Genomic DNA, 19,934 nt, shown 5'->3' on the forward strand with positions numbered 1-19,934 from the left:
AAAACGGAACTGGCGAACCATTATCTGGGGTTGCAGGTTAAGATAGGCCTCGACAGGGCAGCATGGTGGGAGGGCAGCACGGTGGCCCAGTGGTTAGCACTGCTACCTACGGCGCTGAGGATCCCGGCCCCCGGTCACTGTCTGTGTGGAGTTTGCACATTCTCCCTGTGCCTGCTTGGGTTTCACCCCCACAACCCAGAGATGTGCAGGTTAGGTGGATTGGCCACGCTAAATTGCCCCTTAATTGGAAAAATGAATTGGGTATTCTAAATTTAATTTTTAAAAAAGATATGCCTCGACCACAGCACCAATGCGACAAAAGTCTTGGAGTCTTGGCCTGTCCTGGTGCGTGAGGCTCTTGATGAGGCTCAGGTGGGTCCCCCGACTGTAGTGAGCTGGATAATGTACTGTTGTTCATCCCCCAATGATTGCGTTCGACAAAAAAAAAAATTGCACCACTCTATGTATTAGGTCTAGTCATCGGTACAAGCATCGAACTGTTCAAGTTCCTGATGTGCGACATCTCATCTATAAGAGTGAAGGCCTCTGTGAGCCTGGATGATGTGGGTCGGTGGGAAAGCGGACGCCGGCTGCGGCAGCTCCATTTCATGCTCGTCGCCAGGATAGAACCAGAATGGAGCACTAGGGTGGCAAGCCCAGCGCCCCGGTCTCTTTGTCTGTGGGCAAAGATGGCTACTTCCGTCCTTGGCTTCCTGCAGAAGCCCTTCCGCCAGGTACATATTTTTCAAAAAGAGTACTAATCGGCGCCAGCGTGACCACTTGCTGGGGAGGACGCTTAATGACAGGAGGCCTTTGACTAAGGGGTGGCTCCCGTTAATTGTTTGGAAATTGGGCTTAAACGGTGGTAATTGGTTTCTTACCTCACAAAGGCGAGATCCCGATTTTGCCTATGGGAGCGGGCCGGTTGCATTGCTAACTGTTTGGTGCCTGGCGCGGTTCTCGTTCTTGGCCTCTCCCGCTATTCACTGGCCTCATTTCGCTTGAGCGAGAGTGCAACAAGGCCGGAAGATCGCACCCAGAATGTTAGCAAGGAGGGGAGCAGAAACACGCCTTTGTATTGAGCCTGATGGGGAGAAAAGGGAACTTCAATTTTCCTTTGCCTCTTCCTATTTCTATCCTCATGCTGCTCCTTGGCGACATCACTGAAGAATACAATGCCATGTTTCAGAAATATGCTGAAAACACCGAGCTTCCTTGCCCCATTCCATTGCCTTAAAATTATCAGACTGCCTGTCTGACATCTACTACTGGACGAGTAGAAATTTCCTTTGACTAAATCTTGAGAGACGAAAGTCACTGTTTTTAGTAGCCATCACAAATTTCCTATCCTGGCCACTGAGTGTATCCCTCTCCCTGGTAACTGTCTGAGCTGCAATCAGATTACTCATAACCTTAGCATTTGATCCAGATGAGCTTCTGACCACATTTCATCATCTTCACTAAGATCTAACTTTACCTGACTTCATCGCTGTCTCAGATCTTCTGGTGCTGAAACGCTTATCCATATCTTTGTCACCTCTAGACTTTTTTTAAAATTACTTTTTCTGAGTTACAAAGCCAGGGCTCAGAGTGTGGACAGGGGCAAACCCCTAATCCAGCTCCCTGCCCGCTCCAAAAACCAATTCAAATTCAAATTGAGTCCAATTCATGGTCCCCACAAGAGGGACATACCAGATCCGAGCCAAAAGGCAGAGCAGATATTACACTTGATCCGAGCCAAAAGCCCGAGAAGCGATGTCACCTCTAGACTTGACTATTCCTGTAAATTCAAGGTTATCCAAAACTCTGCTGCTGGTGCTCTGATTTGAGCAAAGTCCCATTCACCATCACCCCTGTGCTCACTGACCTATGTTAGCTCCTAGTCGACCAAGCGCTCAGATTTAAAACTCTCTTGTTTGGTTGTGAATCCTTCCATGTCCTCCTTCGCTGTTCATTTCTGTAACCACCTCGAAGCCAACAATCCTTCAAGATTACAGAGGTATGAGAGGGGAACTAGTTCATAGATCACAGATCATAGAATTTACAGTGCAGAAGGAGGCCACTTGGCCCATCTAGTCTGCACCGGCCCTTGGAAAGAGCATCCTACCTAGGCCCACACCTCCACCTTAACCCCGTAACCCAATCTAACCCTTTTGGGCACTGAGGGCAATTTTGCGTGGCCAATCCACCTAACCTGCACATCTTTGGAATGTGGGAGGAAACCGGAGCGTCCGGAGGAAACCCACGCACACACGGAGAGAACGTGCAGACTCCACACAGACAGTAACCCAAGCCGAGAATCGAACCTGGGACCCTGGCGCTGTGAAGCAATGGTGCTAACCACTATGCTACCGTGCCGGGTAAATGGACGAGAAGATTTGGCTGTAAACAAAGAGTGAGAAGCATTTATGGAAACAGTTCAAAATGTCCAACAAAAATACATTCCATGGAAAAGCAAAAACTTAGGAAAAAAGTCCCATCTGTGTCTCATTCAGAAAGTTTGGAATAGCATTAGATTAAAAGAAGAGGCTTACAATGTTGCGAAAACAGTAACAAGTCTGAGGATTGGACAGGTTTTAGAAATCAGCAAAGGGCAACTAAAAAGTTGAAAAAAGAATCTAACAGTGAACTAGCTAGAAATAGATAAACAGATCGTAAGAATTTTACAAGTATATAAAAAGGAAGAGAGTAGTTCAAGTTAACATTGGTCCGTTAGAATCAGAGAAATGAGGAATTAACATGGGAAATGTGGAAATCGCAGAGGCATTGAACAAATATTTTGTATCTGAGTCCGCACTAGAAGCCATAAGTTTCATTCCAGGGGCTGGTTTAGCTCACTGGGCTAATCGCTGGCTTTGAAAGCAGACCAAGGCAGGCCAGCAGCATGGTTCAATTCCCGTAGCAGCTTCCCCGAACAGGTGCTGGAATGTGGCGACTAAGGGCTTTTCACAGTAGCTTCATTTGAAGCCTACTTGTGACAATAAGCGATTTTCATTTCATTTCAAATAGGGAGTAAACTAGGGGCAAAAAAGAATGAGGAAATTAAGGAAATTAATATCACCAGAGAAAAAGTATTGAAGAAGCTTAAAGGACTAAAATGTGACAAATCTCTGGGACCCAATGGCCTCGGATTCTAAAGGAGAGAGCAGCAGAGATAGCGAGTATGCCAAGATTGGTGAACAGATTTGAAGGAGAGTGGGGCTATTAATGGGAAATCTTCAAGATGGCAGGCATTGAATAGTGGAGTACCACAGGGATCAATGCTGGGACCTCAGCTATTTACAATCTATATTAATGACTTGGATGAAGAGACAGAGAGCAATATCTCTAAGTTTGCTGATGATACAAAGGTAAGCTGTGGGGAGGACACAAAGAGGCTGCAAAGAAATATAGACAGTTAAATGAGTGGGCAACAAGTTGGCAGATGGATTATAATGTAGGGAATTGTGACGTTCACTTTGGCCAAAAGAAGATGTGGTGACATGCATGTGCACAGTTTTGTAGATAATCAGTAACGCGACCTCCAAGCAGCTGGTGGCATCAGAGATCCTTCACGTGACTTGAGATACCTGCCAGTTGTATGAGATGTTAGTCACACTTAGAGTAATTCCAGGAGAATTCACTGAATTCAGTTAGTAGTTGCTGTCTGTATAGTAATCTGTTAGTTATCTTTCCACGTGTTTGACAATAAATCATCTTTCTAGGTAAACATTAGATCTCATTACAACAGCCCATATCGCAGAGCACAACAGAATAGATGGACTGATTAGAATATTTTTTTTAAATGTGAGAATAGTGTAAATGTGGATGTTCAAACAGACTTGATTTTCTTGTATGAGGAACGCTAAAAGTTAACATGTACCTACAATAAACAATTAGGAAGGCGAATGGCATGTTGCTGTTGTTGGTCGCTATTGCAAGGAGATTGGAGTACAGGAATAAACAAGTCTTGCTAGAGTTGTACCAGGTTTTGGTGAGACCATATCTTCTTTATTATTAGTGTCACAAGTCGGCTTACATTAACACTGCAATGAAGTTGCTGTGAACATCTGGAGTACTGTGTGCAGTTTTGGTCTTTACCTTTAAGAAAGGATTTACTCACATTGGAGGAGGTACAACAAAAGTTCACTCATTTGGCCTTTGGGATGAGAGGGTTGTCCTGTCAAGAGAAGCTGAGTAATATGTGTCCTTTTTCTCAGGAGTTAAGAAAAATGAGAGGTGATCTCATTGAAAGGTACACGTTTCTGAAGGAGCTTCATAGGGTAGACATCGAGGGATTGTTCCCACTGGTTAGGGGATCTAAAACACAGGAACTCAGGGTGGGATTCTCCCAGCCCGGGGCCGGGTCGGAGAGTCCCCGCAACAGGGCCACGGCGCCCCAACGCAGGCACAGGATTCTCCGCAGAGCGGAGCATCGGCGCCACTGGCGCCGACATGTATGGCGCGGCGCCAGTCGCGAGCCGCTGTGCACGGCAGGGCTACCGATTCTCGGCCCGGGATGGGCCGAGCGGCCGGTCTAAAAAGGCAGAGTTCCACCGGCGCCGGCCACACCTGGTCGCAGCCTGCGGGAAGTCTTTGCACAGGGTCGGGGGGTGGCCTGTGGAGGGGGGGGGCACTAATCGGTGTGCCGGCCTCTCGCGCCCCGGGCCTATTATCTTCCGCACGGGCCCCTGAACCCCCACGCCATGTTGCGTCGGGGCCGGCATGTTGAGGGAGGCCACCATGCATGCGCGGGTTGGCGCCAGCACCAAACGTGCCAGCGCCAGTGGCGCCGATTCTCCGCTCTGCAGAGAATCCCGTGCCGGCGTCGGTACGGCATGGCCCAGTTGCGGGGATTCTCCGGTTTGCACAGTTCGCGCTGGGATGGGAGGCTGGTGTAGCTATCTCTGATGGACACCTGCAAAGGACCATGGGAATTATGGCCAACCCAGGACTCAGAAAGATTCAGAGCGTGTGTGTGTATTTGCAACCCAGATAGCTAGACGCGATCAAAACCCCCCCTAGTTTGCATTCTAATGGCCCATTTCCCCAGAACAAAAGAACTGTACTCAGGTAACTGAAACAGATACAGGCTAATCGGCGGCACTCCCTTTACTCAGGGAGCCCAAACAGCCAAGGTCAATGACCGCTAAGGACACGCCCAGCCATCAAGGCACTTTATTGGCCAAAATCGAAGGCAGTGATCGAAGCCCGTCGAATTATTGTGTCCAAATTAAGGACCGCCCCAAAGGGCGCGAAATCCCAGAGGGTAAGAAGAAACACAGCCATGTGCTCGGTGTCTCTTGGATCCGGCCTATGCCTAAAACCAAGTGTAGCATTACGACCAGAAGACAAGTTCAAGACCAACGATCGCTACCAGATGGATGAGGCCAGCAGAAATGAAGCCATTTCTTCTCTCCAGCCATGCAAGATACGAACAAAGGCCTTGTTCATCTGCAAGAGCCGGTTGTCCTGAAGTTAAGTATAGGTTATTGAAGTTGTTAGGTGTAGTTTAACTTGTAGTGTTTTATCTTGCATGTCAAAGTAATCCTTGTATGTAAATAACATTGAACTTGAACTTGAACTGACTAACTGGTTGTTTGGTCTTTGATCGTTATCCGGTAAAACCTTGTGGTAGTATCATTTGATACCTGGTGACTCTGAAAAGCAATATTATCATTAATAACTGCCATATCTAGTTAATTTGGTAACACTGGAGTGAACCGCTCCAGAGCCGTGCTGGCCCCCTGTAGGGGCCAGAATCGGTACTCCCAGCGGCCCGTTCACGCCATCGTGAAACGCGATGGCGTTTCCGACGACGTGGGCACTCTGCCGCTGAATGGGAGAATCCCGCCCGCAGTTTCAGGATAAGGGGCCAATCATTTAGGCCTGAGATGAGGGGACACTACTTTACTCAACGTGCTGTGAATCTTTAGAATTCTCTGGGCCAGACATTTGTAGATATTCCATCAATGAATACATTTAAGGCTGAGATAGAAAGATTTTTGGCTCTTAGGGAATTAAGGAATTATATGTAATGGACAGGGAAGTAGAGTTGAAGCCCAAGATCAACCATGATCATATTGAGTGACGGAACAAGTTCGAAAGGTCATGTGATCTCCTCCTGCACCTATTTCTTGTGTTCTTGTAAGACATCTGCACTCCTCCAATTCTGGCCTCTTGCACATCCCTGATTTGTTTCACTATTGGTAGTTGCTTAAGCCTCAAGGCCTGAAATTTCCTCATTTAACACGCTCCTTCAAACTTACCTCTTTGAACTTATGTGGCTTGGCGTCAAATATTGTTTAATCATGCTCCTGTGAGGCGCCCGGAATGGTTCACAACATGAAAGGTGCATTGTAAGTATTAACTTATTTACAGATGGTACTCAGACTAAAAGAAATGCAAAATACTGAAGATGCCGCAAACCTGAAAGTTATTTATTTTTTAAAATTTAGAGTACCCACTTCATGTTTTTTTCCAAGTAATGGGCAATTTAGCATGGCCAATCCACCTACCCTGCACATCTTTGTGTTGTGGGGGTGAGACCCACGCAGACACGGGGAGAATGGTATGGAACACATTGTATCACTTATTATTCAAAAATCAGTAAGTGATGATTTTTGCCCCTGCTCTGACCATGTTAGTGCCCTTCTCCTGCCAGCTCCATTCTCACTGCTGTCCTACTTCTATCACGTTTCTATCCTTCTCCTACCCTGATCCTGCTCTGCTCCGATACCTATTCCTCACTTACTCATGCCCATATATCCAATTCCCTGCATACCTCTTATCCCACCAATTAAGCCTCTATTCATCCTCTGCCTAATCCTACTCACCTCCTGAAAGTCTCCTGACTTTTCCTACCCCTCCTATTGTAGCTCCTCTCATCCTTGAGTTGATGCATTAAGATTGTCAGGATGTGGCTGACATCCATTCCCAGTGTAAGTGTTTGTGACATGATAAAAGTGGTGTTGCTGCTTCCAGAGATTTGTGGAGTCTCTGGATCCAGTGTTAAATATAAACCCTGCCTGTGGAGAAATAGGCTGCAGACCATTTCTTTCTGTTTACCAACAACAAGCTGTTTCACTCTCCTATTCAGGCTGGAGGTCATCATAATTCAGTGAGAGATACAGCCAGGACCACAGTCGGTGTTCATGACCATTCATTTTGGGAGGCAGTGACGTGGTGATATTGTACTGGACTAGTAATCCAGGGTAATGCTCGGGGATCCGGATTTAAATCCCACAACGCAGATGGTGGAATTTGAATTCAATAATAAATTTTAAAAGTGTAATGATGACCATGAAACCATTGCCAATTGTGGTAAAACCCCATCAGATTCACTCATGTCGTTTAAGGAAGGAAATCTGCTGTCCATACCAGGTCTGATCTACAGACCTACAGCAATGTGGTTGACTCTTAAATACCCTCTGAAATGGCCTAGCAAGCCACTCGGTTCAAGGGCAATTAGGGATGGGCAATAAAAACTGGACTCGCCCAGTGATGCCTACATCCCATAAATGAATTTTTAAAAAGATTTATGTGTGCTATCTACTCCAGTACAGCATTGAGGGAATATTAGATGCTGCAGACCAACAACCTATCTGTTCAGGTGGATCTAAAAGATCCTGTGGCAACACACAAAAAAGAACAGCGAGTTTCCCTGTTGTCCTGGTCAATGTATATCAAACTTAACACACAAACTTAACACATCAGGGGCTGGTTTAGCTCACTGGGCTAATCGCTGGTTTTTAAAGCAGACCAAGCAAACCAGCAGCACGGTTCGATTCTCGTACCAGCCTCCCCGGACAGGTGCCGGAATTTGGCGACTAGGGGCTTTTCACACTAACTTCATTGAAGCCTACTCGTGACAATAAGCGATTTTCATTTTTTTTTTCATGTCCAATTACTTTTTTTTCTCCTTTTCCTGGGTCGTTCTGCAATCCTAGGACTACTATCGAGGTGTTGTTCTGGCAGCATCCACAAAGCTGCTGGCCTGTGATTGGCTGGCAGCCCTTAGTGCCTTGGTGAGCGGGACAGCATTTTCTCGGGTCCTCATGCAGACTGGAGGACGGTTTGCTGCTGTCCACTTAACTGCCCGATGGGCAGAAGGTACAGCAGGCCTTTCTCCTCAGAGTCAGCACAGGTGTCTCATTGTTTTTTCAGGCAGCATGCAAGACACCCGTCAGGAAAAGACAATTCCACCTGTAGAGTTAGGTCACAGATCAGCTGTGATCTCATTGATCAGCAGATCAGGCTCCCTAAGGAGAGGGTAAATGACCTACTTCTCTTCCTCTCTAAGTGCGGATTTTTAAAAAAGAGAATCATATATGCAAAACTGTTTCTCATCAGCCTTCGACTATATCATGCCTGATTTACCAAGGAGCTCCATAATATGAACATTTTACAGCATGCCCCTGTGTGACATGCCATTTTGTTTGAATGGTTCAGGGCCTTAAAAAAATGAGCATAAATATCAGAAGGTCCTCCATTCAAACTGACCTGTGGTGAGATAGCTGATCTCAGCTGGAGTGTTGTTATTAGCCTCATTGCCCCAGGGAAGATCAGCAAGCGATCTCTCCCCTGCCTTTGGAAAATCATCATTCTCCTGATCAGTGGGAATAGGATCTGGCTCAGTAGTGATGCCTCCCATGGCCAGATAGTCTGATGACACTCACTGCCCAAAGTTAATACAGGCGGAATAATCACATGGGTGAGATGTTTGGTGGGCAAAGCCCCAATGCATCCAGATGCCAGTCGGAATCAGCAGCAACAGGGGAGAGGGAACAAAACAATTACCAAAACTGCTTGATGCACTCACTGGGCTGTAGACAGCAGCTTGTCGAACCAGCTCAGGTGATGGATTTTGCCCTGTAAAAGGTCACCAGTTTATGCACTGGGAGGGGGTTGACCCAATTCATTTCCCCCCTATAGAGGCAACAACTTGCATTTATAAAGCACCTTGAACACAGTAAAGTATTACAAGGACCTTTAGCGGAGCGTTATCGAACAAAGTTTGGCACCATCAAGTCACATATAGAGATACTGGGGCAGATGAAGAGGTAGGAATTTGAGGAATGTCACAAAGAAAGAGAGGTAGAGAGATAATGAAGATTACAGAATGAATTCTGAAGTTTAAGGCCTCAGCAGCTGGAGACATGTGGTCACCAATTTTGGAGTGGTTAAATTAATGATGCGCAGGAGACCAGAATTTGAGGAGCACTGATATCTCTGAAAGCTGTAGGCAGCGTACCCGATCGTTTTTTTTGGAGTATACGGTCAATTGTGTGTGGCCCCTTTAAATTTTTGTACGTTGCCACGCAAATGCATTATCTTAAAGAGGCCGGCATTTGTGTGCCCTGTGCAGGAACTCTCAGGGTGATGTACAGTCGCGCAGCTTAGGGGGAGTATTGGTTGTAGGGATATGAGGTTGCAGAGATAGGGAGGGTCCACACCTTGGAGAGATTTGAAAATGTCCTTTTGATTGTATTGAAGCGCCTCAGAGTATAACATGATCTATGTTGAAAACCTGAATATTATTGCATGTGATGCCCATTTTGGAGTGTCTTTTCAGATATTTTATGAATAAAGTACACATTTTCAAAATAAAAAATTGAAAACAAGAATGAGAATTTTACAATCGACCCATTATTCAACCAGGAGCCAACATTTGTCAGCAAACACAGATGCGGTGGGTCAATGGGATATAGTTAGGCAGCAGAGTTTTGGATGAAGTTAGATTATGGAGGGTGGAAAAGGGAGGCTGACCAGGAGTAATACATTGGAATAGTCATGATAGAGGCAGCAATGGCATGGATGAGGGTTCTACAGCAGCTATGTGTTTAAATTACTGCATAAACCTGGTGGTTTGTGTGATGTGGAGCAGTCCTAGATTTTAAACAGGTGGATTCGCTGAGGCCAATCGACACACTTTCCGAGTTTGAACTGAAACTGTTTAGTAACTTTAGTCTGTGTGTGCAGAGAATTAAGGTAGGTCTATATTAACCTTGGTATGTAAGGGGCACCTCCCTCATACCAACCATGTTAATGTTTGATGGCATTAATTCGCCTGGAGCGAGAGTGAAACTTTCCAGGTGCTGGGTTAATTGATGTTATTCTACTTCTGCATCTCTGGCCACAATTTCGGAATGTTGAATAAATTCAGGGCCCTGGTGCAGAATGTAGATTAGGCCTCAGATTTCAAACCCCAGAACAATTGCTGTGTTTACCTGAGGTTGTGCTGTTGCTGTGTCGTCACTGGGCGGGGCCAGAGGTAGGCTGTGGCCTGTCAGCTCAGCAGGTTTCACTACTTTGTGGTTAAAGGTGCAGGTGTAAATTACCAGAGTGGAATTCGTTGCACATTCTTTAACTGGGAACTATTGTATGAAGCTCGAGAACGATCTCCACGCCTCTTTGAACTCAGGATTGGCAAAAGTGAAGGGTTACCAGAATACCAGGGAGAAAAATCAGGAGGAGTGAGAGACATCAGGAAATATGAAAAGATAATTGCAAAATGGCTGTCAGATTTCAGGATCAGGTAAGCATAGCTTTAAGCTATTGAACCAATTAACACTGCAGTAACTATAGGCTTAAACCAGAATCATACAATAGGTCACTGTGATTCAGGCACACAAAACACCCCTGGTCAGTGACCGTTTGTGTTAGATTAACAGAACAGGAAGTAAAGCAAATCTGACAAAAGCACAGAAAGTTACTGTCAGTAAAAATTACAAAAATATGATTTCTCTGATCTTACGAAAATGCGAATTAGGAGCAGGTGTAGGCCACTCGGCCCTTTGAGCCTAATCTACCATTCAATGAGATCATGGCTGATCTAATTATAACATTTCACCTTTGATAATCAAGAATCTATCTGACACTGCCTTAAAAATATTCAAAGACTCTGCTTTCACTGCCGTTTGAGGAATAGAGTTCCAGAGACTCTCAGCCCTTTTGAGAGAAACAAATTCTCTTCATCTCCATCTCAAATAATAATAATGATGTGGAGATGCCTGCACTGGACTAGGGTGAGCACAGTAAGAAGTCTTACAACAGCAGGTTAAAGTCCAACAGGTTTATTTGAAATCAGAAGCTTTAACAACGCTGCTCCTTCATCACCCGATGAAGGGAGCAGCGGAGAGCTCCGAAAGCTTGTGATTTCAATTAAAAAATAATAATCTTTATTAGTGACTTACTGTAAGTAGACTTACATTAAGACTACAATAGGGGCGGCACAGTTGCCCAGTGGTTAGCATGGCTCCCTCATGGTGCTGAGGACTCAGGTTCGATCCTCGCCCCAGGTCACTGTCTGTGTGGAGTTTGCACATTCTCCCCGTATCTGCGTGGGTTTCACCCCCACGACCCAAAGGAGTGCAGGGTAGGTGGATTGGCCATGCTAAATTGCCCCTTGATCGGAAAAAAAATTGGATACACTAAATTTATTTTTAAAAAATCAACACTGCAATGAAGTTACTGTGAAAATGAGCGACCATTTATGTTTCAACACTGTCCCCTAGTTCTGGAGAGAATTCTCTTGAGAGAGAAAAAGAGTGGGGAAAGTTTGATGCATCACCTAAAATATCAAACACGAGTGTCAATTCGGCTCTGTGTGAATTGCTTCTAAAAAAATAAAACCATGGGTTCAAGCCCCACTTGCCACACTTAAGGACTTGAACCTAAAATCTCAGCTGACAGTGCAGTGAGCATTGCATTGTTGGAGGTGCCATCTTTAAGCTGAGGGGTCAGACCATGGCTCCATGGGGATATTATAAAGATCTCATGGTATTATTACTGTCTCAAGCTGATCCAGACCATTTAAAACCTCAACATTCTATTTGAATCTGATCTGAGATTTGGATCACAAAGTTTCTGCATCATCAAGGTCGCCTGCTCCTACCAGTGTGATATTGCCCATCTCTGCCCATCTACACCTAAATCTCCCACATGCTTTCATTTCCCCCAGACCCATCTATTCAAATGTGCTCATGGCCAGCCTCCAATTTCCATTCTCCATAAACTACATACAGCTGGGGAGCATAGTGGCGCAGTGGTTAGCATGGTTCGATCCCGTCACCAGGTCACTGTCTGTGTGGAGTTTGCACATTCTCCCAGTATCTGCATGGGTCTCACCCCCAAAACCAAGGATGTGTAGGGTAGGTGGATTGGCCACGATAAATTGTCCCTCAATTGGGAACAAAAAATGAATTGGGTACTTTAAATTGAAACAAAAACTACAACTCAACCAAAACTCTACCATCTGTATTATAGCCTCACACCAAATCCCATTCCTCCCCCACCCATGTGCTCGCTGATCTACGTTAGCTCCTGTTCCACCAAGATCTCAAATATTCAACCGTGTGTTCAAATCCCTCCAGGGCTTCGCCTTCCCTATCTCTATTACCCTTTCCAGCCCTAAGCCCAATGAGAATGTTATTGTCCACCATTTCTGGATTTATATGCACACCTGACTTCATTCACCCCACAATAGGGGTGGCACGGTAGCACAGTGGTTAGCACTGTTACTTCACCGAGTCAGGGTCCCAGGTTGGATTCCCACTTGGGTCACTGTCTATGCGGAGTCTGCACGTTCTCTCCGTGTCTGCGTGAGTTTCCTCCGGGTGCTCCGGTTTCCTCCCACAAGTCCAGAAAGATGGGCTGTTAGATGAATTGCACATTCTGAATTCTCCCTCTGTGTACCCGAGCAGGTGCTAGAATTTGGAGACTAGGGGTTTTTCATCGTAACCTCATTGCAGGGTTACTGTAACCTACTTGTGACAATAATAAAGATTATTATTATTAATTGTTGGCCCTACCTTTAGCTGCGGAGATCCTGATCTTTGGCATTCACTCCCCTAACCTCTCTGTCTCTCCATATCTCTCTCTGGCTCCTCCTTTACGACTGCTTAACCTACTTCTGTCCTAGGTCACGAACTAATCAAAAATAATCAGTTCTGGGCGGAATTAGCGGGGTCGTTCCCAGCACTACAAACCATCCAATGGCACTCTGTTACTTTTTCGGACCCTGGCATCAATGCCCTCCTGAGACCACACTCAGTGTCATTTCCTACACTATTTATTTATTTGTTTTATTGTAAATTTAAAGTACCCAATTATTTTTTTCCAATTAAGGGGCAACTTTAGCATTGCCAATCCACCTACCTGCACTACCTAAGTTGTGGGGGCAAAGCCCATGCAAACACGGGGAGAATGTGCAAACACCACACAGACAGTGACCCAGAGCCGGGATCGAACCTGGGACCTCGGCGCCGTGAGCCAGGAGTGCTAACCACAGCAACCCCGTGCTTCCCTTCATTTCCTACACTAAGGAGCTCCTCTTGTCGGAGCTCCTTTAGTTGTTGTTGCAATTTTTAAATGGTGCTCCGATCTCACGGCTCACTGACACAACCCCTGGGACTTCCCCTTCCCCCGACGGCCCAACTCACTTCTGTGGGCAGTCCGCGAGCCCACCACGCACTCGGCCATGTACCAACAGACACCCCCAGGCCCGATCACCACGCAAGCAAAATGCCAGCTTGGTACCATGGCACTGCCAGCCTGGCACCCTGGCAATGCCCCGGCCAGCATGACAGTGCCACATGGGCATGGAAGCAGTGCTCAGGTGGCAATGGCATGGTGCCAGGCTGGTAATGCCAAGGTGCCCAGGTGGCACCAACCAGGCTAGAGGCAGACTGCCTGGGGATCTCCGATCACCTGAGGGAACCCCCCCCCCCGTGCCGGTACATCTGGTCTCTATTCGTGGGGGCAGTACTAATTGGCACTCGGCTGGGTTCTCCTTGTCAAGGCCAATAGATGACGGGTGGTAATTCGACGTTGGCATGGCTAAGTGGGTTTTTGAACTCACTTAACTGTACAAAACTGGTCCTCGTCTTTTGGGATGGGACCCAGACTGCCATGTCTCGCGTGACCTGGGTAGATCTCGTGAGGCGTAACAGCCATCGGGAATCCCAGGGGCCCGGGATCGACCGGCCGTGTCCCGTCCTGATGCTGGTGGGATGTGGCTGGTAGATCGCACCCCTAGTTTCTCCTTTTGCTCAGTTTCAATTTTTATCTGATTAAGGTCCTGTCAGTACTTTGGGACATTTTACTTAAAGATGCTGTAGAAATTAGCGTTGTTGTTGCTTTTATTCAAATAATTCTCCTGGTTTGACCTCAGCTGGAACTGGTAGTTTTCTGGGAGCAGTTAATTTGTTTTTGTTGAACAGGCACTTCACAAAACGGCTTATAGAAACCAGATCGCACATCAGATTGGGAAATGCTGCTGACAAGTCTGTGGCAATGCATATTCTGGGAAATGTTGAGGTCTGCCGGCTCCAGTCATAAACAGCAGTTGAGTGGCCTCCACTGTCTCACTGCCACTGTGCCTCTCTATATGAGTACCCAATGCATTTTTTCCAATTAAGGGGCAATTTAGCGTGGCCAATCCACTACCCTGCACATCTTTGGGTTCTGGGGGCGAAACCCACACAGACATGGGGAGAATGTGCAAACTCCACACGGACAGTGACCCAGAGCCGGGATCGAACCTAGGACCTCGGCACCGTGAGGCAGCAGTGCTAACCATTGTGCCACCATGCTGCCCTATATTGACCATCTCCTGATGACAAATGAAACAGAAGATGCTTCAACATGATATGAGATTCTCTCTCACACGATTTATGTTGGTTCACCTTCAGGTGGATTCCCTACAGCAGGGGTGGGCAAACTTTTCCGTGCAAGGGCCATATTCAGAAATTCACAATTTTAAAGGGCCGCATAGTATATTAAGTAAAATAATTACTTCACCCGGTTATGATTCTGGGCGCCTCATATAGAACATAGAACAGTACAGCACAGAACAGGCCCTTCGGCCCTCGACGTTGTGCCGAGCAATGATCACCCTACTCAAGTCAACGTATCCACCCTATACCAGTAACCCAACAGCCCCCCCCATTAACCTTAAAAAAAATTTAAAATTAAAAAAAAAATTTTTTTTTAAAGAATTTTTTTTTTAATGACTTGGTGGGCCGCATAAAGACCTTTGGCGGGCCGCATGCAGCCCGCGGGCCGTAGTTTGCCCACCCCTGCCCTATAGGATTCCTGCAAAATGGCACAAGAAATGTTGTCACATACCCTGCCAAAGCATGTAATTTAAAGGCTGCGGCCTGTTTCTCTCACCCCCGCCTTGCAGGGTCCAAGGAAAAATACCAAACGCAGTTGAGTGGAGACCCAGACATGCAGCTTAGGGTGTTAGGTATTAAATGGTGCAGTGAACCAGATATTCAGTGATACAATAGATTAAATAGGTCAATGTAGTGGGTTAAGACACTGACCTTCTCTTGTGGGTCCTCAACAGCCCAAATTGGATGAAAGTATCTGTAGATTTCAAGTGACTTTTGGGAAATCTCAATCTATCCCCTGTTGAGGACTGGGATCCAGAGAGGAATGCTGCTGTTAGTTCGGTAGTTTCAAAGAGGTCACAAGATGCAAAGTGGGAGAAATGGCAAATTGTCACTCTGGTTTGGTAAGAACCCACCCTCTGAGGTGAGGGCCGGAGCCCACTATTGGAAAAGTGCAGAATGAGCTGTACTCTGCATCAAACCCTGACCTGGCCTACTTGACGGGAAACTGGAGTACCTGATTTGGGCAGTGCATCCCCTATCATTGATCGACCTGAACTTGATGATGACAGAAAAGGTCTACATTTTTAAATTCTAATGTATTTATCATTCTTAGCACACACACCAAAAATTAAATCATGAATAAAATCAAAGAAAGGATCAGACCAGAAAATGTGATTGGATTCAGCATCTGTGTCATATATAATAGCATTGAGATGCTAAAAAGGTCAGTGACATTTAAAACGATAAACACAATCAAGATAATTAACAAAATTTACAAGTACACTCTTCATCCATGGCAACGGAACTGAACACACAATTTACAACGCCATCTGTGTGGAGTGACTGTGCAGTGTCTTATGCTTAATAACCATGCACTTACATAAAGTGAGCAATCCAGCTGCACTCCCTGACACTTGAACAGCCTCCTGTTTGTACTCTGTTATCACCGGCACATCACCCCCACTTTGAACTCATTCCATTTTTAACCCTCACCCACCCAGGTAATCAAAGGGACATTGTTAAGTTCATCTGAGAGGCCAAAGCCAGTGCTTCTCTGATTCTAAAATCAATTACTTCTGCTTTTATCTTATCGACAATGCCAATGAAATCTTAACATGAACCATTCTGACACCGAGACTTGGGATCTTCAAAGCTTAGATTCAGACAAAAGCTCCACTAACTATACACCTTTCTCTGTCTCACTTAACTGTTACTCCCGACCCCATGAACCCCTACCGGTTCTCTTCCCTGCAACACATCAGCTTCAAAAGCATTACGGTGGTGCAGTGGTTAACACTGTTGCCTCACGGTGCCGAGAACCTGGGTTTGGTCCTGGCCCCGGGTCACGATCCGTGTGGAGTTTGCACATTCTCCCCATGGGCGGGATTCTCCCCTACCCGGCGTGACGGGGGGTCCCGGCGTAGGGGAGTGGCGCCAACCACTCCGGGGTTGGGCCTCCCCAAAGGGGGTATTTCTCCGCACCTTTGGGGGCTAGCCCCGCGCCGGAGCGGTTGGCACCAGAAGACTGGCGCAAAAAAACGGCGCCCCCGGCATGCGCGATGTGGGTTTCTCTTCCGCTTCCGCCATGGCGGAGGCCGTGGCGGCCGCGGAAGAGAAAGAGTGCACCCAGGGCACTGGCCCGGAGTCTACGCGGGGGGCCCCGATCGCAGGCCTGGCCACCGTGGGGGCACCCCCCGGGGTCCGATCGCCCCCCCGCCCCCCCCCAGGACCCCGGGGGCCCGCTCGCGCCGCCGATCCCGCCGCCACCAGAGGTGGTTCAAACCTCGGCGGCGGGAGAGGCCTCCCAGTGTTGGGACTTCGGCCCATCGCGGGCCGGAGAATCGCCGCAGGGGCCTCGCCGATCGGAGTGGCGTGATTCCCGCCGCCGCCACTTCCCGGATGGCGGAGAATCTCTGCCACGGCGGGGGCCGGATTTTCGACGGCCCCAGGCGATTCTCCAACCCTGCTGGGGGTCGGAGAATTTTGCCCCATGTCTGCGAGGGTCTCACCCCCACAACCCAAAGATGTGCAGGGTCAGCACAGTAGCATGGTGGTTAGCATAAATGCTTCACAGCTCCAGGGTCCCAGGTTCGATTCCCGGCTGGGTCACTGTCTGTGCGGAGTCTGCACGTCCTCCCCGTGTGTGCGTGGGTTTCCTCCGGGTGCTCCGGTTTCCTCCCACAGTCCAAAGATGTGCGGGTTAGGTGGATTGGCCATGCTAAATTGCCCGTAGTGTCCTAAATAAGTAAGGTTGGGGGTGTGGGTTGTTGGGTTATGGGTATAGGGTGGATACGTGGGTTTGAGTAGGGTGATCATTGCTCGGCACAACATCGAGGGCCGAAGGGCCTGTTCTGTGCTGTATTGTTCTATGTTCTATGTCAGTGAATTTGCCACGCTAAATTGCCCCTTAATTGGAAAAAAAGGAATTGGGTACTTTAAATTTATTTTTGAAAATTAAAAAGCATTGCACGTTTACAAATCCTCCCCTGGTCTTACCCCAGCCTCACTTCAGCAGCACAACATCCCTGGTCGAATCTCCACTCTACCAAATAAAAGCAAATTACTAAGGATTCTGGAATCTGAGACGAAAGAGAAAATGCTGGAAAATCTCAGCAGATCTGGCAGCATCTGTAGGGAGAGAAAAGCTTTGACAAAGAGTCCCCGGACTCGAAACGTTAGCTCTTTTCTCTCCCTGCAGATGCTACCGTACCTGCTGAGATTTTCCAGCATTTTCTCTTTCGCTCCACTCTACCAATCCTGGCTGACTGTACACGTACACGTCTTCCCAGGCTCCATTAGTGCTTCCTCAGCCTTCCATTTTGGCCATATTCTCTGCAGTTGTTTACCATTGCCGATTCACCCTTGCTCCCTCCCTCTTCTCATTTTTAAAACCCTCCATACTGTTTTTGCTGTTGACCATGCTTTTGGTCACTTGCCGGAAATTTCCCCATTACTGTTACTCAGTGCCTGAACCTCCAGCACCACAACGTGGTTAAAGGAAGGGCAGGATTGGCAGCTGAACGTTCGAGGATATAGATGCTTCAGGAAGGATAGAGGGGGGTGTAAAAGGGGTGGGGAAGTAGCATTACTTGTAAAGGAGAATATTAGAGACATATTGCGGGAGGACACCTTGGAGGGCTCATACAATGAGGCAATCTGGGTAGAGCTCAGGACAGAAAGGGGGCAATCACAATGTTAGGTGTTTATTGCAGGCCCCCAACTCCCAGTGAGAGATAGAGGAGCAGATAGGTAGAGAGATTTTGGATAGGTGCAAAAGTGGCAGGGTTGCTGTGGGAGGGGATTTTAATTTCCCCTATATTGACTGCGACTCATTAGTGCTAGGGGCTTGGATAGGGCAGAGTTTGTAAGGTGTATCCAGGAAGGCTTCTTGATGCATTATGTAGATAGTCCAACTAGGGAAGGGGCAGCACTGAACCTGGTATTGGGGAACGAGCCTGGACAGGTGGTTGAGGTTTCAGTCGGGGAACATTTTGTGTTTTGGGTACTTTTGGATAGGGATGAGGGTAACCCTCATGTTAATATGCTGAACAGGGGGGCAGCACGATGGTGCAGTGGTTAGCACTGCTGCCTCATGGCGCCGAGGTCCCAGGTTCGATCCCGGCTCTGGGTCACTGGCCATGGATTTTGTACATTCTCAATGTCAGTGTCGAGGCCTGGCCACCAGACATAACTCCGGGCCAACATTTCAATTTTGGTCACACCCGGATGCCCATTGTGCAAATCCCTTAGTATCAGTTCCTGTCCTTTTTCCGGGACAATCACATGCGTCCCCCAAAAGAGGATACCGTCTTCCACGCTAAATTCTGACAGCTTGGAGGAAAATGCCCGTAACTCGCCTGGGAGCTGTCTATACTGCCCACCATACAGGACTATGTGCCGAACCTTTGACAGGACTGGCTCCGTCTGGGTCTACTCACGGATCTGTGATGCCGTGACAGGCAAGGAGTCCATAAAATTTAGGGTTGCAACCACCTCACCGGTCATGGGGGTCGACATGGGGATGGTCGATAAAGGAAATCGGCTCAGTGCGTCGACATTCGCTATCTGGGTTCCTGGTTTGTGCTCCAGAGAATACTCGTGGGCAGTGAGCAACAAAGCCCAGAGCTGGATTCATGCGGAAGCAATGGCCGGTATTGGCTTATTCTCTCGGAAAAGTCCCAGCATAGGCTTATGATCAGTCACGATAGTGAAGTGGCGGCCGTATACGTACTGGTGGAAGCGTTTCACCGCTAAGACCACTGCCAGGCCCTCCTTCTCGATTTGCGCGTACTTCTCTTCCGCTGCAGTCAATGTGTGGGAGGCGAAAGCTATCGGCCGCTTGGCCCAGTTCTCCATCTTGTGGGACAGGACGGCCCCAATACCATACGGGGATGCATCACACGTGATGAGCAAAGGCTTTCCAGGATCATAGTGGGTTAGTAACACAGACAACGAGAATTGTTGTTTTACCCGCCGGAAAGCGGTTTCTTGCGGCTGACCCCAAACCCAGGTGTTATTCTTCTTTCGCAGAAGGTGCAATGGGGCCAACGTAGTTGTCAGATTGGGGAGGAACTTCCATTAATAGTTTACGAGGCCGAGAAAAGAACGAAGATGCGGAGTGTCAGTCGGGGCGGGGGCCTGTTGAATTGCGTGAACCTTCTCTGCGACGGGGTGAAAACCTTCGCGGTCAACCCGATAACCCAGGTAGACTACTTCCTTCGCCTGAAAGACGGACTTTGTGCGACGTAAACGGACTCCAGCCTCTGAAAAGTGTCTAAGGACAGCCTCCAAATTTTCCAAATATTCCTGCTCTGATGTCCCTGTAATCAAAACGTT

At 47.5% G+C, this 19,934-nt stretch overlaps 1 protein-coding gene and 1 non-coding gene across 3 annotated transcripts in view; one reads left to right on the forward strand and one right to left on the reverse strand.

Moving 5' to 3' along the window:
- The window catches only part of LOC119952957 (tight junction protein ZO-3-like), a 116,733-nt gene that overhangs the window by 9,288 nt on the left and 87,511 nt on the right, over positions 1-19,934 (forward strand). Inside the window, exon 1 of one of the 2 annotated variants that reach the window (XM_038776600.1) lies at positions 10,271-10,516. The exons of the other annotated variant lie outside the window; for it this stretch is intronic. Within the exon in view, the coding sequence (XP_038632528.1) occupies positions 10,493-10,516 (24 nt within the window). The 5' untranslated portion in view covers positions 10,271-10,492. Of the gene's footprint in view, positions 1-10,270; positions 10,517-19,934 lie in introns of those variants that run through there. 2 annotated transcript variants of the gene reach the window in all.
- Positions 1,558-1,757, reverse strand: LOC119953785. The gene has a single exon (XR_005458104.1). It is a non-coding gene; the product is annotated as a U2 spliceosomal RNA (small nuclear RNA).

The sequence above is a fragment of the Scyliorhinus canicula genome, chromosome 18, assembly GCF_902713615.1.
Source record: "Scyliorhinus canicula chromosome 18, sScyCan1.1, whole genome shotgun sequence".
Lineage (NCBI taxonomy): Eukaryota > Metazoa > Chordata > Chondrichthyes > Carcharhiniformes > Scyliorhinidae > Scyliorhinus > Scyliorhinus canicula.